At 37.6% G+C, this 26611-nt stretch overlaps 1 protein-coding gene across 8 annotated transcripts in view; it reads right to left on the reverse strand.

The window, feature by feature from the left end:
* The window catches only part of Tut4 (terminal uridylyl transferase 4), a 116067-nt gene that overhangs the window by 36969 nt on the left and 52487 nt on the right, over window positions 1–26611 (reverse strand). For all 8 annotated transcript variants that reach the window (XM_040756991.1, XM_040756990.1, XM_040756989.1 and 5 more), the window contains 6 exons: window positions 26241–26453; window positions 22132–22306; window positions 20793–21490; window positions 16860–17010; window positions 13664–13750; window positions 9838–9941 (listed from right to left, as the gene is read on the reverse strand). In XM_040756991.1, the coding sequence (XP_040612925.1) occupies window positions 9838–9941; window positions 13664–13750; window positions 16860–17010; window positions 20793–21490; window positions 22132–22306; window positions 26241–26453 (1428 nt within the window). The remainder of the gene's footprint in view (window positions 1–9837; window positions 9942–13663; window positions 13751–16859; window positions 17011–20792; window positions 21491–22131; window positions 22307–26240; window positions 26454–26611) is intronic.

The following is a 26611-nucleotide window of genomic DNA, read 5'->3' on the forward strand; positions in this document are numbered from 1 at the left end:
TGAGGATGGTTAAAGCCCAAAAAGAGGAAAAATTCCCTTAAGAAATGGAGGAAAAGATGAACAAAAAATTGGAAGAAATTGACAAATCACTTAAAGAAAACCAAGAAAAAGCAATCAAACAAAAGAAGAAAATGATTCAAGCTTAAAATCTGAAATAGAGGCAATAAAGAAAACACAAATTGAGGGAATTCTGGAAATGGAAAATCTGGGTGAATAATCAGGAAACACAAATGTAAGCATAAACAACAGAATACAAGAGATGGAAGAAAGAATTTCAGGCACTGAAGATACAACAGATTCAGCGGACAAAGAAAAATTTAAATTCAACAAATCTTTAACACAAAACATGTTGGAAATCTGGGACAAAATGAAAACACCAAAACTAAAAATAATAGGGAGAGAAGAAAAATAAGTCCAACTCAAAGGCACAGAAAATATATTCAATAAAATCATAGAAGAAGCCAGGCGTTGGTGGCGCACGCCTTTAATCCCAGCACTCGGGAGGCAGAGGCAGGCGGATCTCTGTGAGTTCGAGACCAGCCTGGACTACCAAGCGAGTTCCAGGACAGCCTCCAAAGCCACAGAGAAACCCTGTCTCGAAAAACCAAAAAAAAAAAAAAAATCATAGGAAGAAAACTTTCCCAACCTAAAGGACATGCCTATCAAAGTACAAGAAGCTTACAGAACACCAAATAGAATGAACCAAAAAAAAAAAAAATCCTCTCCACATAATAATCAAAACAATAAGCATACAGAATAAAGAATTAAGAGCTGCAAAGGAGAAAGGCCAGGTAACAAATAAAGGCAGACCCATCAGACTTACACCTGACTTCTCAATGCTAACAATGAAAGCAAGAAAGCCAGAAGGTCCTGGTCAGATGTTATGCAGACACTAAGGGATCAGGGATGCCAGACTACTTTTTCCAGCAAAGCTTTCAATAACCATAGATAGAGAAAACAAGATATTCCATGATAAAAACAATACCTATCCACAAACCCAGCCCTATAAAAAGTGCTAGAAGGAAAACACAACCCAAGGAAATTAGCTACATCCACAAGGACACATGCAATAGATGAGTTTACAGCATCAAACATCAAAGAAGGGAATTGAACACACAATGCCATCACCAACAACAAATACAAAAATAACAGGAACTAGCAATCACTGGTCATTAATATCCATTAATATAAATGGTCTCAATTCACCTATAAAAGGACACAGACTAACAAACTAGATACAAAAACAGAAGAAATACACCTCGACCTCACTAACAGACATTACCTCAGAGTAAAGTGTTGAGAAAAAATTTTCCAATCAGATGGACCTCGGTGTAGCTAACCTAATATCCAACAAAATAAGACTTCAAACTAAGCCCCACACACTAATAGTGGGAGACTTCAACATACCACTCTCACCACTGGACAGGTCTGCCAGACAGAAGCATAACGGAGAAATAAGGGAATTGACAGATGTTATGACTCAAACGAACATAACAGACATCTATAGAGCATTTCACCCAAACACAAAAGAATATACTTTCTTTTAAGCACCTCATGGAACCTTCTCAAAATAGACCACATACACAGTAACAAAGCAAACTTAAACAGATACCAAAAAATTGGCATAACCCCCTGTATCCTATCAGATCACCAGAGCTTAAAGTAAGAATTCAATAGAAACATTAAAGAAAGCCCACAAACACATAGAAATTGAACAATAAATAATCAACTGAACCACCTCTGGGTCAAGGAAGAAATAAAGAGATTAAAGACTTCCTAAAATTTAATGAAAATGACCATACAACATACCAAGATTTATGGGACACAATGAAAGCAGTGGGGAGAGGAAAGTTCATAACGCTAAATGCCTACATAAAGAAACTGGAAAAATCCCACACTAGTGAATTAACAGAACAACTGAAAGCACTAGAACAAAAGGAAGCAAACTCACCCAGAAGCAGTAGATGGCAAGAAATAGTCAAATTGAAGGCTGAAATCAATAAAATAGAAGCAAAAACAACAATACAAAGAATCAATGAGAGAAAGAGTTGGTTCCTTGACAAACTCAACAAAATAGTCAAACCTTTATCCAAACTACCAAGACAGAGAGAGAATATCCAAATTAACAAAATCAGAAACAAAAAGGTGGGCATAACAACAGAAACTGAGGAAATTCAGAAAATCATCAGGTCATACTTCAAAAACCTATACTCTGGGGCTGGAGAGATAGCTTAGAGGTTAAGAGCACTGAGTGCTCTTCCAGAGGTCCTGGGTTCAATTCCCACCAACTACATGGTGGCTCACAATCATCTGTAATGAGATCTGGTGCCCTCTTCTGGCATACAGGGATACACGCAGGCAAAACACTGTATAAATAAAATACATAATATATATTTAAAAAACCTATACTCCACAAAATTGGAAAACTTTAAGGAGATGGACAATTTCCTAGGTAAGTACCACATACCAAATTTAAATCAATAAATGATAAACAATGCTGGGCGTTGGTGGCACACGCCTTTAATCTCAGCCCTAGGGAGGCAGAGGCAGGCGGATCTCTGTGAATTCAAGGCCAGCCTCCAAAACAAGACAGAAAAACCCTGTCTCGAAAAACCAAAAAACAAAAAACAAAAAACAAAAAAAAAGATGCTGAAAAAGTCTTAGACAAAATTCAATACCCTTTCATGATAAAGGAATAAATAGGAATACAAGGAACATACCTAAACATAATAAAGGCAATATACAGTAACCCAACAGCTAACATCACACTAAATGGAGAGAAACTCTAAGCAATTCCTGTGAAATCAGGAACAAGACATGGCTGTCCACTCTCTGTATCTATTCAATATAGTACTCGAAGTTCCAGTAAGATCAATAAGACAACAGAAGAAGATCAAGGGGAGACAAATTGGAAAGGAAGAAGTCAAACCTTCGCTATTTGCAGACAATATGATAGTTTACACAAGCGACCCCAACAATTCAACCAGTAAACTCCTACAACTGATAAACACCTTTAGTAAGGTAGGAGGATACAAGATTAACTCAAAAAAATCAGTAGCCCTCCTATATACAGATGATAAATGGCCTGAGAAAGAAATCAGAGAAACATCATCCTTTACAATAGCCAAGAAAAACCCATAAAATATCATGGGGTAACTTTAATCAAACAAGTGGAAGAGAAAGACCTGTATGACAGGAACTTCTAAATCTTTAAGAAAGAAATTAAAGAAGACATCAGAAAATTGAAAGAGCTCCCATGCTCTTGAATAGGTAGGATCTACAGATTCAATGCAATCCCCATCAAAATCCTAGCACAATTCTTCACAGACCTGGGAAGAACAATACTCAACGTCATATGGAGAAAAAAAAAAAAACAGAATAGCCAAACAACCCTGTACAATAAGAGAACTTCTGGGAGCATCACCATCTCTGACTTCAAGCTCTACTATAGAGCTATAGTAATGAAAACATCTTAGTATTGGCATAAAAACAGACAGGTGGACCAATGGAATCAAACAGAAGACCCTGATTATCAATCCACACACCTATGAACACCTAATTTTTAACAAAGAAGCTAAAAATATAAAATGGAAAAGAGAAAACTTATTCAACAAATGGTGTTAGTGTAACTGGACATCCACATGTAGAAGATTGCAGATAGATGCCATGCACAAAACTCAAGTCCAAATGGATCAAAGACCTCAACATAAACCCATCCACACTGAGCCAAGTAGAAGAGAAAGTGGGAAATAAATCTGAACACTAGTAGCACAGACACTGAGAGCAACAACTAATAAATGGGACCTCCTGAAACTGAGAAGCTTCTGTAAGGCAAAGGACACAATCAACAAGACAAAACAGCTCCCTACAGAATGGAAAAGATCTTCACCAACCCCACATCTGACAGAGGGCTGATTTCAAAAATACACATGGAACTCAAGAAACTAGACATCAAACTACCAAATAATCCAACTAAAAAATGGTGTACAGATCTAAACAAAGAATTTCCAACAGAACAATCTCAAATAGCAGAAAGACACTTAAGTAAATGCTCAACATCCTTAGTCATCAGGAATATGCAAATCAAAACAACTGTGAGATACCATCTTTTTTTTTTTTTTTTTTTTTTTTTTTTGGTTTTTCGAGACAGGGTTTCTTTGTGGCTTTGGAGGCTGTCCTGGAACTCACTTGGTAGTCCAGGCTGGCCTCGAACTCACAGAGATCTACCTGCCTCTGCCTCCCGAGTGCTGGGATTAAAGGCGTGCGCCACCACCGCCCGGCCGAGATACCATCTGATAACAATCAGAATGACTAAGATCAAAAACACTGATGACAGCTGGAGAGAATGTAGAGAAAAAGGAACACTCCTCCATTACTGGTGGGAATGAAAACTTGTACAGTACTGTGGAAAATTAGGGAACAACCTACCTCAAGAACCTGCAATATCACTTCTGGGCATAATATATCCAAAGGAAGCACATTCACACCATAAGGACATTTGTTCAACTATGTTCAGAGCAACATTATTCCTAATAGCCAGAACTTGGAAACAGCCTAGATGCCCCTCAACATAAGAATGGATAAAGAAAACATGGTACCTTTACACAATGGAGTATCATTTATGGGTAAGAAACAAGGATATCCTAAAACTTGCAGGCAAATGAACAGAACTAGGAAAAAAAATCCTCAGTGAGATAACCCAGAACCAGGAATACAAATATAGTATGTACTCACTCATAAGTGGATACCAGACATAAAGCAGAAGATACCAGCCTACAATTCACAACCCCAGAAAAGTTAGAACCCTCTTCCATAAACAGATGGAAGCAGAAGCAGAAATCCACAACTAACCATTGGGTCAAGCTCCTAGAGTATATCAAAATGAGGGAGGATTGATAATATGAACAAAGGAGTCAAGACCATGATGGGGAAACCCACAGAATCAGCTGACCTGAGCTAGTGAGAGATCACTGACTCTGGTCTGACAAATGGGGAATCTGCATGAGACTGAGCTAGACTCTGTTAATATAGGTGACAATGGTGGGGCTGCGGCAATAGAGGAGACGACTGGCAGTGGGTTCAAGATCTAGCTCTAATACACAAACTGACTTAGTGGAGCCCATTCAGTATGGAAAGATACCTTGCTCAGCCTAGACACAGGGGCATGGCGGGGGGGGGGGACCTTGGTCCTGCCTCAATGAGATGATGGAACAGACTTAGTAGACTGCCTAGATAAGGCCTTACCCTCTTTGAGGAGCAGATGTGAGGTGAGGTGGGGGATATGGGGGGAGCGGGAGGAAAGGGAGGGGGAACTGGGATTAGAATGTAAAAAATACAAAAGAAAATCAAAATAGAAAACAAAAATAATGACTTTATAAATTAACTGTATTAAACTAAAGAGCATAAAGCATAGGCACAGGTACTGGCTTTTATGTATGTACACACAAACACACACAATGTGATATAAATAAAAATTTTTTAAATTTAAGATGGTCACTTTCTTAAGAGTCAGAAAAAAAGTATGTATCAGACACCACTGCCATATTTACTCCCAGCCTACCAATTTTAAAATCATCTCCTGGAAGAACTGCCTCATGAACACAAAGCTACACTATTCTGCTGGATCATTTCCTTTAAAAGATTTATTTTTTAGTCATGTGTGTATGGGTACGGATGTCTGTGTGCACACATGCATACTACATGTGTGGGTGCCCAAGGAGGCTGAAGGTCTACAATCCCCTGGAGCTGGAGACTTTTGACTTGGGTGTTAAGAATCAAACTTGGGTCCACTGGATGAATAATTAACACACACCTTTAACTGTTGAGCCATTTCTCCAGCTTGTGAATTGTTATCTAACAGAAGATACACTGATACCACTACAGATGCCAAAAAACTTGACCTTGCTCCAATCTTACAGATGGTACCTGACTTTGAAATATAAATTTCAACAGCAGGGCTGAGAATATGGCTCAAGTATAGAATACCTGACTAGCATACACAAGGATCTGGATTGGATCTATAGGAATATTTGGGATTAGAAGTCAAGAGTTTGAGAAGTTCTAGGCCAGAACTACATGATACCCTGTTATAATGTACCAGCATAACACAGCATAGATAAAAACAAAACTAAAATAACGATACAATGAGTTTTATCTGAGACATGATTATTGATAAAAAATAAAGCCAAGGGGGCTGGAGAGATGGCTCAGAGGTTAAGAGCACTGACTGCTCTTCCAGAGGTCATGAGTTCAATTCCCAGCAACCACATGGTGGCTCACAACCATATGTAATGAGATCTGGTGCCCTATTCTGGTGTGTAGATGTACATGGAGGCAGGGTGTTGTGTTTGTAATAAACAAATAAATAAAAAAAAATAAAAATAAAAATAAAAAAAATAAAGCCAATAGATACATTGGTCAAAGATCTCTACAAACCCCAGAAGTAGTGGCACATGCCTTTAATCCCAGCGCTCGGGAGGCAGAGGCAGGCAGATCTTTGAGTTTGAGGCCAGCCTGGTCTACAGAGCAAGTTCCAGGACAGGCTCCAAAGCTACAGAGAAACTGTCTTAAAAAACCATTTATAAAAAATCTCTACAAGGGTCTATTCCTCCTCTAATTGCTCCAACAGTAGACTGAAACACTTCTTACCAACCCAGTCAGTCCCTTAGTACTAGAGTTTGGACATTTTCATTCACAAAGAAGAAAAGCATACCCTTAATCCCACTGCTGAGACTGCATTGGGAAATGTCTCCTTCTAAATCAAGGCTATTCAGAGAGCTTTCTACTTCATAAAGTAGAGGTTAGGTTCTTCATTACTATTAATACAATATTCAGCTAAAAAATATTACAGAGATATAATATGAAGAGCATGAACCACAGAGCCCTAGACACAAATGCTGGCTACAGCATGTAGAGAAAGTGAGGAGTGGTTAAATAAATCAATTTGTCTTTTGTTTTTCTCTTTTTTGGGGAGGGAGAGGTAATGTCTGTATAAAGGAAGTAGGAGCACCATGGCACATAGGAAGGTCAGAGGACAACTTGCTAAAGCTAGTTCTCTCCTCCATGTGGATCCCAGTATCAAACTTAGGTTGTCAGACATGGAAACAAGCATCTTAACCGTACTATTTCCATGGCCCAAAGTTTATCTTTTGAGGCTTCAGTCTCCTGATTTTTAAAATGGGGTAATTTATATCTACCTCAAAATGGATTAAGAACAGGATAAAGCATGTATAACTATATAGAGCAACTCAATAAATGTTAGTTTCCTATCCAACCCAGAGTAAAATTTCTAACCTTTTGACATTGTAACAGCTTCTATGGAAAAGGTGTCAGTACCCCAAAATCATAATTAATTTTTAGAATATAATCCATTTATAAATTAGAAAACTGCCTATTTTCTTTCTTTTTTTAAAGATTTATTTATTTATTACAAACACAACACCCTGCCCCCATGTACATCTACACATCAGAAGAGGGCACCAGATCTCATTACAGATGGTTGTGAACCACCATGTGGTTGCTGGGAATTGAACTCATGACCTCTGGAAGAGCAGTCAGTGCTCTTAACCTCTGAGCCATCTCTCCAGCCCCCAACTGTCTATATTTTCTACTTACAGAGTACACAGCAGAGAGACAGAGACAGAGTAACCAAGATCAATGCTTATTACCAAATAGAAGTACCAGCTTCTAATGAAAGAACTGTAACTTATGGTAAACTAGTTTTTTCACCCAGTTCTTTATTAAACCTTCGAAAGTCTCAAAAACCTAGCTGATACATTAAGACAGGATGAATATTCATGTCCATGGCACCACAGTGGCTGGGGTCTAGGGTGGTGTCTGTGGCTTATATTGCCACCAAGGGCTCTGCAGATGCCTGGAATCTGAAGCCTGAGGGCCATGCTGCCACAGGGGCTCTACTGATATAGGGCCACAGGGCCATGGTAGCATCCAGCCCATGGACCTGCTGCACCTGGGGTCCGTGGTTATGTGCATGAACCATGTTAGCATAGGGCATGCTGAGCTGGCCCTGTCCTTCATGTTGATTTCTGCGGCAGGCAAGCTGTCCCTACCCCTCAGGGGAGAGCTGGTCCCATACTAGGGAAAGATGGGTCCACCCCTCATCACAGGCATGCACCTCACCTGGAAGGCACACCAGAGCCTGACCATGTGGTCTGGAACACAGGTGAGCCCACCCTAAGGGTGCGACAGCAGGACAGCTGATCCTTGCCTCCTCCCTGGCCCTCCCCCATCTACCAAGTGGTGGCATAGGTGAGAGAAAGATGCCTTCCCCCACCGCCTATTACCACCTGTAGCAGGTGAGAGAACTGGCCCTGAGTCACAAGAGTGGGAGAGCTAGCCCTGACCCTCACTAGCTACAGCATACAAGGGAGTGGGCTCTATAATGGAGACTTCTCCACATAGCCCAATACCACTGGACCAACTTCTCTCCACCCACTGGGTCCCCACAGCAGCTTGTAAGATAACCACTCAGAGACTCGATATATATTTATAAATGCTTGGCCAGTGGCTTAGGCTTATAACTGGCTACCGCTCTCTCATAAATTAACCCATTGCTACTAATCTGTGTAACACCACATGGCTGTGGTTTACTGGTGATGCATTCCCTGGCATCTTGTCTCCCTGGCGGTTACTTGGCGCCTCCTAGACCCCAATCTCTGTTCAGATTTCCCACCTGGCTTTACTCTGCTCAGCCATTAGCAGAAAAAGCTTTATTCATCAACCAATAAAAGCAACATCTTTTTGCAGCATACAGAATGACATCCCACTCAGGGCTCTACACACTAGAGCTGTCCCTGTTGTCAGGGATGCAGGTGAGCCAGCCCTGAGGGCATGAAAGGAAGAGAGCTAAACCCTGTGTGCCTCAACCTTGTATGCTCTCTACAGCAATCAGGAGAGAAGGCCCTGTGCCTTGCCTAGACAAAAATATTAGAACTGGCTCTGGTAATGGGAATGTGGAGGACCCAGCTTTGAGGACCTGAGAGCATGAGAATTGGCTCGACTCCTAGCTGTAGGCTGTACTGGGTAAGCTAGCCAAAGCAGTGTTGCAGAGCTCACCTGGGTAGTGATGATAAGAAAAAGCTGGCCAGATGACCAACCCAACTACCACCCAGGTCTAGAACCAGGGCTATGAACTGGCCTACCCCAACTTCCACCAAATCTATGAACTGCTGGAGCATGTGAAGGGAACAAACCAAAACAGTAGGATCTCCAAGACACAGGACAACAAAAGGATATCAAAGAGGAGCCCCAGTGAAAGCCCATTATAGGTGGTATAGCAGAAACCAGAGGCCTAGAGCCAGACCAATGACTTCTGGCAATAAATATCTGCAAATAAAGATGAATGGAATAAACTGTGTAACTAATCAAGCCACACTACAGATTCCAGAACAAGGTTCTATTTCGTTTGTTTCTTTGTTTTTAATTTTTTTTTGTTTTGCTTTTCTTTTAAATTTGATTTTGATTTGGGGGAGGTTCTAAGGGTAGAGGACAGATGTGAGGAGACATAGAGATAAGTAGGATCAAAATGCATGATGAAATTCCCAAAGAACCAATAAAAGCTAAAAAAAGAAAACACCAGGATGAATAGTAAATTTACTTTTTTAAGTCTGAATATTTTAACATATTTTAATAGATTTCCACAATAGCTGAGTTTGAATATCTTAAATCCATAATGCTTATGCTTCTACATCTTAAACACCACTAACACAGATACAAAAAATAATAACATGTATATAATCAATACCATGTATAAAATTAAAACCATTAGACAAAAAAAAAAAAACACCTGTCAAATTCCTTCCAAATATTAACTCTTACCTCTGCATTTTCATGGCCTTCCAGAGTCATACAAATATCCAGATCACTATCACGGAATCCAAATCCATTCTTTGAAGAACCAAATAAACACAATCTTGCCTTTTCTAAGCTCAAGAAAACAATTCAACGAGCAGGTTAGGAGTCATCTAACATCTACTAATAGCTTAACACAAAGTGATACACTGAGAAATCCCAAAACATCCAACCCCAGCTAGGATCTTTTGCTGAGGTGCTTATACCCAAGAAGCTAACCGCATTTTCTTTTCAACATATCATAAATTGAACATGGCTATACTATCTACTTCACCCTGGCCTTCTATTACTCCTATAATCCCAACTGTGATTGGTAAAGTTGACTGTCAGTTTTATGGGGGATCTCTAGACATGATTATGAGGTACTATCTAGATTATGTTAAATGAGGTGGTTGGACCCACCCTTAATGTGGGTGATAGGATTTCATGGTAATAAAAAGGAGAAATTGAGCTGAAAACAAGCATTCATCATTTCCTGCTTCCTAATTAGATACATTGTGACCAGCTGTCACCTGCTCAAAAGCATTCATTATTTCCTGCTCCGTAACTGGATCCATTGTGACCAGATGTCTCATGCTCCTGCTACCATGATAGATACTAGTCACTGAAACTATATGGCAAAATAAATCCTTCCTTAAATTACTTTTCTCAGGTATTTTGTCAAAGCAAGGAGACAAGTAACTAAAACACTAATTCTCAGCAAACAGTATCATTATCTATTTAGATGTTCACTAGAAATAGGAGGTCTTTAATACCTTGCTCAACCTGCATAAGCCAATCACTAAGACCTTCAGTTTCTTCCAACTGAACTATCTCCACCCACTGTTGTTCTTTAACAGCAGTACCAAAGGTTAAGCTCAATAACTGATAATCTGATAACTCATCTCTTAAAAGTAAACTAGTTCTTTCAGGGTATAATTCAAGTACTTGTAAATTATCACCTCAATATATAGGGTTAATTTTCCTCCCATAGTCACTGTAATTCACTAGATATAAATCATGTTAGAGTTACTCCTTTTCATTTAAGAGTTCTTCTATAACACCTACTTTTCAAACAAGTTGTAACTTAAAGTTTAATTATACTTATATTAGTTGGGTCATGCCAAAGTATGCCAAAAGCCATGTTAGAGGAGCAGTAGGTAGAAAAACTGAAGTTCAAGGTGTTAGCCCACCAGGAGGTAACTCCAATGGGTGAATCTTGGACAGGCAATGTCCCAAGACCACATACCCTAGAATGTCTTTTGCTTCTGCTGTGCCTTTAATGTTTGCTGCTGCCATCTTTCTCTGGTATCTAGCATGGTGTCAATGGGTTATGGAGAGCTCCCCACTGCCTATAATGTAGTGTGTTTATCTCATGGAAACATCCCATTCTACTGGGCAATTTTACCTGTGGATTATTATTAAAGATGATTCCTTCCTAGCTGTACCGTCTAACTAGTAATAATAATGTTAGTGTAAATGGAGTTTTAATGATAAAAAAATAAAACAAGAAAGTGTCACATTGCTAGAACACATGAGTTTTCTGTGGCTTAGGTTGATGACTAAGAAAAACAGCAGAGTTGGGTGGTAGTGGAGCATGCCTTTAATCTCAACACTAAGGAGGCAGAGGCAGGAAGATCTCTATGAGTTAGAGGCCCACTGGGATTAGGGGCATGTGCCACCAACACTTGGCATATTTTTTAAACTTTATTTGTGCATGTGTGCATGCACCACAACATGTGAGGAGCGCAGGGAACAATTCACAGAAGTTGGTTGTCTCCATCCACCTCATGGGTCTAAGGAATCAAATTCAGCTGAGCATCTTTACCCAATGAGCCATCTCACTAGCCCAAGAATTCCTTATTTTTATGAGTTTTATTTTGAATTCCACTAAAATATCATTTAAAGTGTCCTCAACATAAAATATTTAAACCTGTGCCTTCATTTTTGAAATACACAAAATATTCATAAAAAGAGGCTATGGTGATGAAATAAAATTGAGTATGAGTTTTATTTAAAAGAGAGGGAGGAGACTTAAAATTGGTCTGAACATCATCATTCGGATAGCCAGTTAGTGAGTACAGGACCAGGAGGCCTGTCTCTGGCTCCTCAGTACTGAGATTACAAATGTGTGCACATATGTGTGTGAACATGTATGCACACATGGATGCAAGTGCTTGTAGAGACCAAAAAAGAGTTGAATCTCTACAATTGCAAACAGTCCACCGGACACTAGTGCTGAGAATTAAACTCAGGTTCTCTGGAAAGACCAGTGTTCTAAAACACTGAGTCATCTCTCCAGCACCTGCACCCTATGTTTTTTGTTGTTGTTGTTGTTTTGGTTTTTTGTTTGTTTGTTTTTCGAGGCAGGGTTTCTCTGTATTGTTTTGGAGGCTGTCCTGGAACTCGCTCGGTAGACCAGGCTGGTCTTGAACTCACAGAGATCTGCCTGCTTCTGCCTCCTGAGTGCTGGGATTAAAGGCGTGCGCCACCAATGCCCAGCCTACACCTTATGTTTTTACACTTGTCCTGGGAATAAAACTCAGGTCCTCATGCTCACAACACAAGTGAGCCATCTACCCAGATTTAAGTAAATTACTATAAATATCCTTTTCTAAAATATTTGATCATAAACCTCGTTTCTTTATGCTCACACTAAAAAACTGCTATTTTGGAGCAAAAGCCTCAGGTCATGCTTGATTTTTCTTTCCTTTCCATCCCACATTCACCAGAAATTCCTGTTAGCTCTACCTTAAATATAACTCAATTCTGGCAGCTACCTCCTCTACCTCTGTGCTTCATCTGTCCTCCTGTCACAGTTCTCTGCAATGCTCTTGCTGGTACTCTTAGAGTGCTATCATCTGTTCTCCAGGATGAATCACTTACTGCTAAAACCTTCTACACAGCTTTCAGTAAACAAAATGCCCTTCTACCAATGTCCAAATGGTTCTAATGATCTAATATTTAGGATAACTCTATGACCTCACCTTTCTATTACAATTTATCTTACACATTCCATTCCAAACACAGGGGACTTCCAATCAGTCTAAAAATGTCAGACACAAGCCGGGCGGTGGTGGCGCACGCCTTTAATCCCAGCACTTGGGAGGCAGAGGCAGGCGGATCTCTGTGAGTTTGAGGCCGGGCTGGACCGATAGCCTCCAAAACAATACAGAGAAACCCTGTCTCGTAAAAACCAAAAAAAATAAAATAAATAAATAAATAAATAAAAATGTCAGACACAATCTAAGACTTGGTATCTACCCTTTCTTTCTATAATGTTCTCTCCTTAGAAATTCATATAATGTGTTCCTTTGAATTATTCAGACTCAACTCAAACACTACCTCATGAGAGATTTACTAACAACCTATCACTTATCACCGCACTTTTAATAGCATTGACTATTTACTGATATAGTTATATCTATTTAACTTGACTACTATCCTATCTTAAATATACTCATGAAAGCAGTTTCTCTTTTATGAGTAATATTGCCAAAGAAACCAAAATAGTACTTAATATATAAGTTAAACATTTTTAAGTCGGGGCTGGAGAGATGGCTCAGTGGTTAAGAGCACTGACTGTTCTTCCAGAGGTCCTGAGTTCAATTCCCAGAAACTACATGGTGGCTCACAACCACCTTGAATGAGATCTGGTGCCCTCTGCTGGCATGCAGAAGATTGTATACATAATAAATAAATAAATAAATAAATAAATAAATAAATAAATAAATAGAAAAACATTTTAAGTCAATTAAAATCAAAACCATGTGATTACATAACAGTAACAACCAACTTTTAGTCTATGACATACCATCATACTCTTTTTGAATAAACTTTTCCAAGCCAATTAAAATTTGCTCCCTGTTGTGTTGTTCAGAGCAAGGTGGCGATAATTCATCTATATGAAAAAGAGAAAGAAAAGTGAGAACAACAAAATATAAAAATTCCTTCAGGTTTTTAACCTAAAATTTTGACTCTATATTTTCACTATTTACTTTTTTGTTTTGTTTCAAGACAGGGTTTCTCTGTGTAGCTTTGTAGCCTGTCCTAGAACTCTGTAGACCAGGCTGGCCTTGAACTCACAGAGATCCACCTGCCTCTGCCTCTGCCTCCTGAGTGCTGGGATTAAAGGTGCACGCCACCATGCCTGGCTGAGATGGAATCTTTAAGAGGTATAACAATAGTAGGAAGACTTCCAATCATAGAGAACATGTCCTTGAAGAGGGGAAATTTTGGAATTCTATGTATTTCCTCTTCTCTTCAGCATAGCAACTTTGAGAGTAATGGTTTTGCTATACCATGCACCTCTGCTACAATATAGGACCTTATCATAGGCAAACTGACAGAACCAATAGGTCCTAGACTAAATCCCACCAAATATTGAACCCAAATCAAACTATTTTTCAAGTTGATCCCTTTGAAATTTAGCTTAACATGACTGAATTGTAACAACAACAACAACAAAAAAAATCAATGGAACCAAGAGCACTAAGAGTAAATCAATGTGAAGGAGAACAAAGTAAAATGACATATATTTATAATGATTCCATAGAAACCCATTTCTTTGAAGACTAAACTAAAAAATTAATAAGACCGGTTTAGGGTATACAAATTTTACAAAATGATTCAAGGATCAAAGGGTCTCAGGATAGAATATACACTGTGATCAAAGGATTTATTTTATAAATATATAAAAAGCCTTCATTAAAGGGAGTGGGACAAAGGTCCTGAACCTAAGTAATTTTGAAAATGAATATGAGCCTAGTCTAGTGAATTCCAGGGCTACAGAAACCCTGTTGTTGTTAAAAATACAAAAAAAGGAAAAAAAAAAGGTGGGCAGTGGTGGCACACACCTTTAATACAGCACTTGAGAGGAAGAAGCAGGAGGATCTCTGAGTTCAAAGTCAGACTGGTTATCAGAGCTATCAAGGACAGCCAAGGCTACAAAAGAACCCGTTTCTTGAAAATCAAAATAAACCAAACCAAACAGTAATCTAAGAAAAGACAATGAGTGCAATCTGTAAGTTTAAGGCCAAAAGAAACTATACAAACGCTCAACTCTGATGATGTTGTTTCTCAAGACATTAGTTTAATGGTTCTGAGACTACTAATACAGATGTATTGAAATAAAACAGTTAAATAATTTTTAGTAATAGATTGTGAGAACTGGGTTTCTCCTTACTGGAGAAGAAGAATGAAGAATGTAATAGCTCAGAATCAAAGAAGAGACTGTGAGTAAAATCATGTTTAGGATAACATAAATAAGATGACAACATGTAGAAAAATATATAGGTAAGTATATATACACAAGGATTAATACTTATACATATGTTTTCTTGCTCTGAGAGTCTAAAAGCAACATTCCAATAATGTTAAGAACACATTATGGGTATAGTGGCACAAACCTTTAAACACAGCACTCTAGGCAGAAGCAAGCATGCCTGAAATTTGGGTTAGCCAAGGCTACACAGTGAAACTCTGTCTCAAAAGTAAAACATCAACAACAAAACAGAACACCTCCAATTCACATCTTGAATTCTAATACTATTCTCCAATGAAAGAAGTTAAGGTACCTTGGAGAAAAGTCCAACTTTAGTACTAAGTCAGAAAATATACACAATAAGCCTGGAGTATCTTGTGGTCCCCAAAGAAACTAAAAAAATGAATAAAAACCTACACAATGATGAGGGTATGTTAGAGCCACTCTGAAAAAACATACTATCAGCTAGGTATGGCAGGTGGATCTCTGAGTTCAAGGCCGGCCTGGTCTAAAGAGCATTCTGGAACAGCCAGCGGTACACAAAGAAACCCTTTCTCAAAAATAAAATTAAAAAAAAGAAGGAAGAAAGAAGGAAATATGCTATAAGGCTAGAGAGATGGTTCAGTAGTTACAAGCACTGGTTGCTCTTCCAGAGGACCACGGTTCAATTCCCAGCACCCACATAGCCGCTCAAAACCATCTATAAAACCAGTTCCATGGGATCTGACACCTTTTTGTGGCCTTCATGGGCACTGCATGCACTGTGGTACACATACATCCAGGCACTCACATACTCATGTGTGTGTGTGTGTGTGTGTGTGTGTGTGTGTGTGTGTGTGTGTATCATATGTATACTTACATACTAATGTATATCATAAAAATAAAAGAAAAAAGAAAACATGATCTAATTATCCCACAATTATTTCCCACAAAGAAATACCACATGATCATATCAGACTCCTACTTGTACCTAGCAGATTTTTAAAAACCTTTATTTTTATGTATGAATGTTTTACCTCCATGCATGTGTGTGAGCATGTGCCTGCAAAGAGAGCATTAAGTATCACAGAATTGGTGTCACAGGTGATTTTGAGCCACCATGTGGATTCAGAGAACTGAACCTGGATCCTCTGTAAGAGCTACAGTACTCTTAACTGCCAAGTCAACCCCATAATAGATTTGCTGTATATTTCAGGCTGGCCTCAAATTTGTGACAATACCACCTCAGCTTCCCTAGTACTAGGAACACAAGAGTATGCCACCATATCCAGCCAGATTTAGCTAGAATTATGCTAATTTAGGTAAGTGTCTTTTAAAGTCAGCCAAGCAAATACAGGCCAAAAGCACACAGCAATGACAGAAATGTTCTCTATCTAGACCTTTCAATGAATGTAGTACCCAGACACTAGTTTCATGTATTTTCTTAAAGGTTGAAGATAAGCCAGTTAAATTTTTTAACTTTACTTAGCTTCGACTGATCTTAATTCAGTAAACACAAAGAACTAATAGCTATAGTATTAGATATCTCAATTATTCAGTTTAAGTTTCTTAAAGTAGTACATACAGACTCAATTGTATTTTCCTTAGTATTTAAAACAGTACCCTGAATATGGTCAGCATTTAATAACTATGCTTGATCTTTTCTATTAACAAAAAACTGTCACTCAAAACTTATTTTCTTGAATTAGAAAATAAATATTCAGGATTTAACAATCTACCTCCAGTAGTTTTTGTACCAAACACTTACCAAAACATCTTTTACATACTAAATCAAGTATTTCTCGAAATCGGTTTGTCATTGGTGGCAGAGGTTTTAGGTCAATTTTCCTGAAATCCTCTGGGCAATCATTTTTTGAATGGCCATCCTTTTTGCAGATGCTGCATACTATTGTTGGCGGCTAAATAATGGTTTAAAAAAATTAATGAGCTTTTAAGTTATTTTAATACTTAGCATATCCAAAAATATAGTAGCAACAAACACTATGTTGTTAACTCATTCAGTCAATAGGTTTTTATAAAAAGCTGTTATGAAATGCAATTAATATTAAAACTTGTTTTAACCACTTTCCTCTCCTACCAAAATTACATCATAAACCATTTACCTGGAAATATAAGACATAGAAATTAACTGGCAATACAAAAGGTTTGTGTTAATTCAAACAACCTGATCAACTCCCAAAGGAAAACATATATACTTTGTATTTATTTGTCTGGGTTTCCCCCCCCCCAGCATTTTTCCTTATTTTATGTGTATCAGTGTTTTGCCTACAGGTGTGTCTGTGCACCACTTGCTTATCTGGTGCCTTGACTCCAGAAGAAGGTATCAGATCTCCAGGAACTGGAGTTATACATGACTGTGAGCTACCATGTAGCTGCTAGGAATAGAACCAAGGTCCTCTGAAAAAGCATCCAGTGCACTCCTGAGCCATCTCTTCAGCCCCCATCTATCTGGTCTATAAACAAGGGCCTCAAACTGGTAAAGCAGACAAGAATAACCTAGAACTTCTGATCCCCCTACCCGTTCCCTGAGTGCTGGGATTACAGGTGTGAACCACCACACTGGATTTATGCAATGCTGGAAATCAAATTCAGGGCCTCATGCATATGACTCTCTACCAATTGAGCTACAATCTACAGTTACTAACTTGTATTTTAATTTACTGAGACCTAATAAAGTTATTCATAAAGAAATTTTAAATTGCATCTTTCATTTGACTCCAAATATTTTCTGTCTTCAGAATCAATCAAGAAATCCTCTTTCAGCTAGCATGTAAAAGTATATTGTGGCTTGATCTCTGAAGACTGAACACTAAAACTTACCTCCATATAATGAAGCAGTTAATAACTACTAACTGAATTTCCAAATTCTATAGCATCATTTTAAATATTTTCTAACAGAACACCAAACAGGTGGATCAAACAGTAAGCACACATGGTTAAGGAAGATTGCTATATCTCATTGTTATTATGTGTACCTAAAGAGATCCTTCAATATTAGCCTGGACATTTACAAAGACAGAAACTCTTGATTCAAAGTATACAACAATGGGGATCGGGGAGATGGCTCAATATTTAAGAGCACCTGGATTTGATTTCCTGAACCCATAAGACAGTTCACACCCATCTGTAACTCCAGTTCCAGGGGGACAGACAACTTCTTCTGGCCTCCTTAGGCACACAGCACATATGTGGTACAAATACACACATGTAGGCAAATACTCATACATATAAAATTAAAAAACTAAACAGATTATATGCAGAAATTTCTATAGGCATATCATAAAACAAATTATGTGCATATGCAATTTAAGAGTACTACAGAAATTTCTACTAGCTTTTATTTTCTGTTTTTTGAGACAAAGTCTCACTATATAGCTCTGGATGTCCTAGGACTTGCTACATAGACCAGGCTGGCCTCCAACTCACAGAGTTCTACCTGGAGCTGCCTCCCAAGTGTTGTGATTAAAGACATGTACCATTATGCCCAGTTATCAGTTTTTCAAAGGATTCCAGTTCTGTTGTTTTTTAAAATGATACATTTAGAGTAGAAATTCTTTTGTAAAACAGGGTATTAATTTATATGACAGGCTGTACTCAAAATTGACAATTTCCCTGTTTCATTCCTCCAAGTGCTGGAATTACAGTCACACGATGGATTTTTTTAAGTTACAGATTATTAGTAAAGACAGAAGATATGGTTCTTACCTTAGTATAAGTTTGGGGAAGGGAGGAATGAGTTACAAGGAATTTAAACTGCAATTCTTTAAGAGGTTTTTCTAACAATCTGCCATTTAGTCCTTTCAACAGTCTATATAACTAAATGCTGTGACCTGGATAATATGCAATAGATACGTCCTTATACCAAATAAATACTACCTACATGGAGGAAATGAAAGGAAGAAGTGTGGGGCCTGCAAAATTAACAGGTTCTGGAAAGCCACTGTCGTCTGGGTCTATAATTAATACTGTATTACAGTCTTAATTTTTTGCTAGGAGATTAAAGTTACCACAAAAGGGAAAAAAGGTGGAGAAGGGACTTTTTGAGATGATGGATTTATTTGTGGCATTGTCAGTGGTCATGATTTCATAGAGTTGATGTATCTCTAACACATCAAGTAGTGTGTGTGTGTGTGTGTGTGTGTGTTTGTGTATGTAACATCTATAGCTTTTAAAACTATTAATCTAAGCCGGGCGGTGGTGGCGCACACCTTTAATCCCAGCACTCAGGAGGCAGAGGCAGGCGCATCTCCGTGAGTTCGAGGCTGGGCTGGACCGACAGCCTCGAAAACAATACAGAGAAACTGTGTCTCATAAAAACCAAATAAATAAATAAATAAAAATAAAACTATTAATCTGGGCTAGAGAGATTTCTTAGCATTTCAGAGCATTGGCTACTTCTTTCAGAGGATCCTGAATTCAATTTCTACCACCCACATGGCAGCTCACAACCATGTTTGTTAACTACAGTTGGCAGGGATACAATATTCTCTTCTGGCCTTTTCAGGACAGCTGGCATGCAATTGGTGAACACACACACATATAGACAAAATACCCATACACATTAAATAAGAATAACTCTTTAAAATCCAATCTTATCTTAATAGGTTTCTTTTTTTTTAATTGTTGTCTCATACTATGTGGATCTGTATGCACCTGTGTGTATGTGCACATGCTTACAGTGCCTACAGAGGCCAGAAGAGGAGGTTGTCCCCTAGAACACTGGAGAGATGAGGTAAGCTAACAAGTGGATCCTCTTAACCACCGAGTCAACGGTGCCAACGAAACAGTTTTGTTTTTCTTGGTTTTTACAAGACAGAGTCTCTCTGTGTAGCAGCCTCAACTGTCCTGGAACTCGCTTTGTAGACCAGGCTGGCATCAAACTCACAGCCTCCTGAGTGCTGGGATTAAAGGTGTTCTTCTCACCAAAACAGATTTTTTAAAAGAAGAAATACTGTTCAATAAATACATTAACAAACTCAAAGCTTGTCAATAATTATTGATAAAATAAGTGATTTTCCACTTCATTTTTCCTTAATAATCTACTATGCTTACAATTAAGTCTAAATCATCATTTTGCTACTTCAGATGCAGATATTTTAGTAATATACACTGTACTTGAAGAAATGTAATTTAGCTAAAACTCTTTTATTAACAAAACAGTTATTGCTTATTTTCTATTTCCTATAGTAGTTTATATACTCTAAAGAGTTAAGTTCAAATTCTTTCAGTTTAAAAGGACAGAACTCCTATAATCCATAAAGGATACTAAAGTCCAGAAATATTCAGTGTCTTTTTTACTCTTGTTCTTAGTTTCAACTACAACTTAACAGTATATTTATACATTCCCACCAAAAAAAATTAAATTTAAAATTTTGCTTTCTTTTTAAAAAGAAAAATAATTTTATATGTAAATAAGCATAACTTTAAAATATATACTGCTTTGCTATTCTGATTTTCATATCTGATAAATCATTTCATGTATAAAAAAGAGAAAACCAATTACTAGTAGATTAGTGATGCATTCTTATACTTTATATGCTCTATTTCACTGAAACTTGGAAAAATATAAAGAATAAAAAACAGATACACACCAAAATACCATTCCAAAACAAGTCACTACCATAGTATCAATAACTATACAGTAACTGCAAAGTTTTACAAATTGTTTACTGTATCCTACCTTGCCAGAAGTTAAAATAAACTTATCAAACACATAATATAATTCCTGGGAAGGGAGGTTATCATCATCAATAAAGTCAGAAGCAACTTCTGTAGCTTTGCAGTTGCAAGAGGTAGCAGATATGTTGTTGCACACAATCTGATGTGAACTCTCCATTTCTAAATTTGATCTGCAGTCTGTTCCAGCAGATTCAGCTCCATCAGGGGACCCAATGCAATTACACTGGCTGAGTTCCTTCTTTAAAGAAGTTTCTGAAGGTGTTAAATCACCTTGTTTCTCAGCTGATTTTTGTTCTAATTCACTACCTTCACTGGCAGTAGAAAGAGATGAAGAATCTTGTCCATGGTCAGCCAAACCTACTTCATTTGCCAACAAACTGTCACTGTCAACAGTACATCTCTGTGATGTAAACTCCATTTCATCATATTTAGTAGGTTGACCTCTTTCTGTATTTACTTTCTCTGTGCTTTCCCCAAGAAGAGTGCAACAGTTGGTTGCCATACAATCAGACTTCACTGGTTTCTTATTGCTTATTTTCCCCTTCTCTTTTTTCTTGAAATCCACTGTAGATTTATTTCCACCCTTCCTTTGAGGACAGGCAAAATACCGATAAGCTGCCCTGAATCTTTCCACAACATATTCGTAAACAAGCTGGCTGTTTAAGCTCCGTGCAACATTCCTCTTGACTGAAAATGGATCTAGTAAAAAAGAAAATGATCAAGGGCTAAGTTTCTACTAGCAAATTACATTTCCATGCTTACACAAACAGATCTTAATTGCTAGAATGTCAACAGAGTACATTTTCCCAGAGTTTTCTAACCTAGGATCCTAATGAGTTCTTGAAAACAGAGAAGAAAAGACAAATGTGGTGTCTTTTGTTGATTCCATGCAATTAAAAACTAAAAGGGAAAAATTATAAGAGAACAGCTACAGCCAACTCAATAACTAAATTATCAATCAAGATATTACTAGAATAAGCTGTACCACTCTGCTTCTCCTATACACTGTCACTTAATGAAATATTTCAAATTCCGGTATTAACAATTTCATTTCTTGTCACAATATCTTTTTGAACCAGGATCTCACTCTTATAGCTCAAGCTGAACTGAAACTCATTATGGCAATTTGCCTGCCTAAGCCTTCCAAGGGCTATGATTACACACATACCGGCTTTTTGTCATAGCATAATTATGTGCTTGGGATTTGATGTGGAACCCAGTCAACATAAATTACCATTTTCTTTAGCATACCCAAGGGATAAAGCTTAGAATACAGTGTTAGATGGTGAGGAACACACATGTACAGAATAGCTCACACCATGTACAGCATATCATCTCACCTTCAATGGCTATTCGTCTTTTAGGCCAGTTTTTGTTTTCTCTTGTTAGAATATCTTGTATCCGTACACATATGACATATTCCTCCAAAGCAAAATCCAGTGTGTAAAACTTTAGCAGCTCCAACCACAACTGTCCCAAGGGTACCTGATTTGGTGCTTCTAATTTTAAAGGAGACTGGAAGAGGAAATATTTTTCATTAAAGAAGCACTTAAAAAGCAAAAAAAAAAAAAGTCAGTTTGAGTTACAGAAATCCAAGGAATTCTGTGTTTTTCATTAAGCCAGACACAAGCAAGTCTGACTGCACATAACAATCACCAGATGAGCATGAAATTCCATACCAACTCTAATAACCTGATTTAACTAATCTGAGATATCTGAAGTGATGAACAGGGTTTCTGTTTGTGTGAGTCTGCAGGGTGAGGACACTGTAGATGGAACTCAGGGGCTTTCACAATGTTAAGCAAATGGTCTGCCACTGAGGTACATCCCCTTATAGCTTTTCTTTTTCTTTGTTTTTTTGAGGGAGTTGCTTTGGTTTGAGGGGGGGTAATTTTTGTTATTTTGAGTAGGTGTGTGAGCTTGAGACAGGGTTTCACCCTGTAATACAGGCTAGATTCTAGTTCAAGAAACAACCTCCCAAGTAATGGAATTACAAGCACCACACTTAACCTTTAAAGTTTCTTTTAAAGCTCTCTGCAGTGAATCTCAGGCACATTCAAGGTTGTAAACTACTGAATAGTCATAATTTTTTGTTGCAAAATTACTTTCAAAATTAAAAAAAAAATCTGTTATTCAGCAAACATTTCTTTAGAACCTACTATGTTCCTGGATTTGTGTTAGGGATATCATAATAAAGAAAACTCACATTTACACATAATCTCAAACAATGTCTACTATCCTTATTCACACTTCTAAAACATAAACCTACATTAACACACTACAGCCCAAGGATATGACTGAAGATCACCTGTCTATTATGTCTGTGTTGTAAATAACTACATGATACTGCCACCCAAAGAAGGAAAGGCCCTACTATAAAAACAGAGATGTGATTTTGACAATTGCAGTAAAAATTAAAAGCTAATGCTGGATTTGGGATAATCTTTGGAAAGAAGCCAAGGTCCTTGCCTTCATGAAGCTTATTCCCCAAGAAAAGAAAAAACCATACTTGAAAGGTAAACTAAATAATAAGTTAGAAACAACATAAGTAGCACGGGGGGGGGGGGGAGCATAACAAAAAGGATAGGAATACAGGAACAGGAAAAATTAAGTGTTAAACTGAGTATCAGGATCAATTTTGTCAAGAAATTGTGACCTGAAAAGAGAAATGTGTCATAAGAATGGGGAACAGATAAACACATATAACACAAAAGCTCTAAAAAGAAAACTATGTGATTTTCCGCATTATAGGAAGGAAAAAAAGTAGAGGGGGAGAAAGGAAACCATAAAAGAAACATTGAAAGCTAGTGTAGTAGAAGGCAACAAAAGAAGCAAAGAGTGATCCAGTGACTTTTTTCTATACTAAATGAAATGAGAAACAACTGAAACATTGTTGTGCAAGGACAGTCAAGGGCAATATCTGACTTACTTTTAAACAGTCATTGAGATTACTACATTGTTAATGAGAGCAGGAATTATCTGTTGGAAGACAGTGACAAAAATCCAGGCCAGATGATAGTGGCTAGGACCAGGGTGGTAACAGTATGTGGTTAAGAGGTGATGGAATTCTGGATATAATTTAAAGTAAAACTAACAAGATTCAGGCCAGGTGTTGGTGGCTCATGCCTTTAATCCCAGCACTCGGGAGGCAGAGGCAGGTGGATCTCTATGAGTTCGAGGACAGCCTGGTCTACAGAGTGAGTTCCAGGACAGCCTCCAAAACAATACAGAGAAACCCTGTCTCGAAAAAAAAAAAAAAAAAGATTCAAGATTTTTCTGACATAGTTAATATAGGGTTTTCAAGAAACCAAGCAGTAAAGAATGTATCTGAAGTTTTAAACTAAATGCTTCAAAGGATGGAGTAACATCAACTGATGAAATATGAAAAGCAAGTGAGAGTAACATCCTAAGTTCAGTTTACAAGATACATAAGAAGACACAAAATAGGCAGCTAGATATAATTATACAGTTCAAAAAAGAGGACTTTGTCATCCTACAGATGGCACGTAAAATCAAAAGGATTGGACAGATCACCCACCACAAGTAAGTAGATAAATTAGAAAAAGCGAGATTCGTATATAGAGATGTCTCAGTAGTTAAAAGCAAGCACTAGCTGTTCTTCCAGAGGACTCAGGCTCAATTCCCAGCACCCACATGATAGCTCACAAGTGAAACTCCAGTGCCAGCAGATTCAGCTTCTTCACACAGACATACATGTAAGCAAAACACGAACTCACATAATAAACAAACAAACAAACAAATAAATCTTTAAAGAAAAAGGAAAAAGAGAGGGACTGGACACACAGACATACATGCAGGCCAAACACCAATGATAGATAGATAGATAGATAGATAGATAGATAGATAGATAGATAGATAGATGATAGATAATTAAATAACTGGAGAGACAGCTCAGTGGTTGAGTCCTGGCCATTATTCCAGAGGTCCTGAGTTCAATTCCCAGCAACCACATAGTGGCTCAAAACCATCAGTAATAAAATCTGTCACCCTCTTCCGGTCTGCAGGCATACATGCAAACAGAACACTGTATATATAATAAATAAATCTTAAAAAAAAGAAAAAGAGAAAGCATAAACCAAGTTCCCACCATGTAAACATTAACTACCTAGAGAAAAAGAGTGAATCAGCAAAGGAAACTGAGAAGAACTAAGCAGTCACAGGGTGGTGTCCTGAAAGGAAATAATCAACTAGGAAATATTGCTATGTCAAAAAGATAATTTTTTTAAGTGATCATGAAATTTAACAAAATAGAAGCTAATGATATAAGTTTTGGCAGATTGATAATGTGAGTTAAGGAGATACAGAAAAATGGGAAATGGTAAATATAAACAATTCTATTTAGTTTTACTACAAAGAGAAACCAAGCAATAGCTGGGAGAGTAGGTACTTAATATTTTTCTTTAAAACAGAAGAAACAAAAGAATGCTTGACTCAAGACTGAAAAGTTGACAATTTAAGAAGGAAAGAAAACTGCTAGCAGTGGTGGCAGCGGCAACGGTGCACGCCTTTAATCCCAGCACTTGGGAAGCAGAGGCAGGTGGATCTCTGTGAGTTCGAGACCAGCCCGGTCTATAAGAGCTAGTTCCAGGACAGGCTCCAAAGCTATATAGGGAAACCCTAACTCGGAAAAAAAAAAAAAAAGGGAAGGGGGAAGAAAATTGATAGAGTAATATAGAGCATATAGAATATAGAGTATATTCTAAAAAAGGCAATGGAGAAGATGCCTTTTGATTGAGGTAACAAGGCAAAATATAAATGATAGAGATGATGGTGAGTGTGTAGTCTTCTTTTGATTGTTTCAGTGTTCTCAGTAAACTAAAAAGCAAGATCATTAACTGAATATTGATGCTTTGAGAAAAGCATAGAAGGAGTTGAAGAAAAAGAAAGATACCTCTCTAAAATAATGAAGTACATACAGGGAACTACAATTCAGTGTTAAGCAGAGCGATACTTTCAAACAACAGTGCATCTGTATTTTTTTAATACTACAGGCTTCTAAAGGACACAATTCATGTATATTTACCTATCGTTGTCTAGCACTCAAGAAAATGCCTGGAATATAGCAGATCTTTAATAAATGCATGCTGAATTGATTAATTAAGAAAGCCATCTCCTCATAGAGCAAAAGACTTTTATTTTTCTACCAAATCTGACCACATAATTCACATTAAGCTTAAACTTTAATGAAACTTATAAAAGGAACTTTGCAGGTTTAAATGAAAAAGGAAACAGAATTACCTTGTCACAATTCAAACAATATGTAAGTTTATTAGAAAATCTCAATACCAAAAACTAAACCAGATCAACCCCTCACTTTATAGATGAGGAAAATGAGGCCAAGAGGTCAATCTATTAGTAAATAGTTTCACTCGAAGGAATCATAAAGTCTACAGATAGAAAAGCCAAAAATAAAAAAAAAAAAGCTTACTTTGCCATGTTTTTCCTTCATGGCATTACTTTGGTTGTCTGTTTCTGTCTTCTTGGTATCATCTTTTGGTTGGTCTGCCTTAGCTTTGTTTTCATCAGCAATTAAGTTTTTCTCAGTTGCACTACTTGAATTATATTCCCACTTCACAAACTTCTCTTCTACTATGCCCTTCAGCTGAAAGTCATCCATTCTTTTTGGGTCAAAGCCTTCAATCTATATAAAAAGGCATTCCAAATTGGTAGTAGAAAAATTATTTTTAAAAAAAGAAAGAGAAAGAGAAAAGATAGAGTAACCAGAATTCCACCTTAAAATGTTTGAGCACAACATTCAGCAAGAACTATTTATACATACGTATATATATATAAATATAT

Source organism: Mesocricetus auratus, unplaced genomic scaffold, assembly GCF_017639785.1.
Source record: "Mesocricetus auratus isolate SY011 unplaced genomic scaffold, BCM_Maur_2.0 Super-Scaffold_100014, whole genome shotgun sequence".
Classification (NCBI taxonomy): domain Eukaryota; kingdom Metazoa; phylum Chordata; class Mammalia; order Rodentia; family Cricetidae; genus Mesocricetus; species Mesocricetus auratus.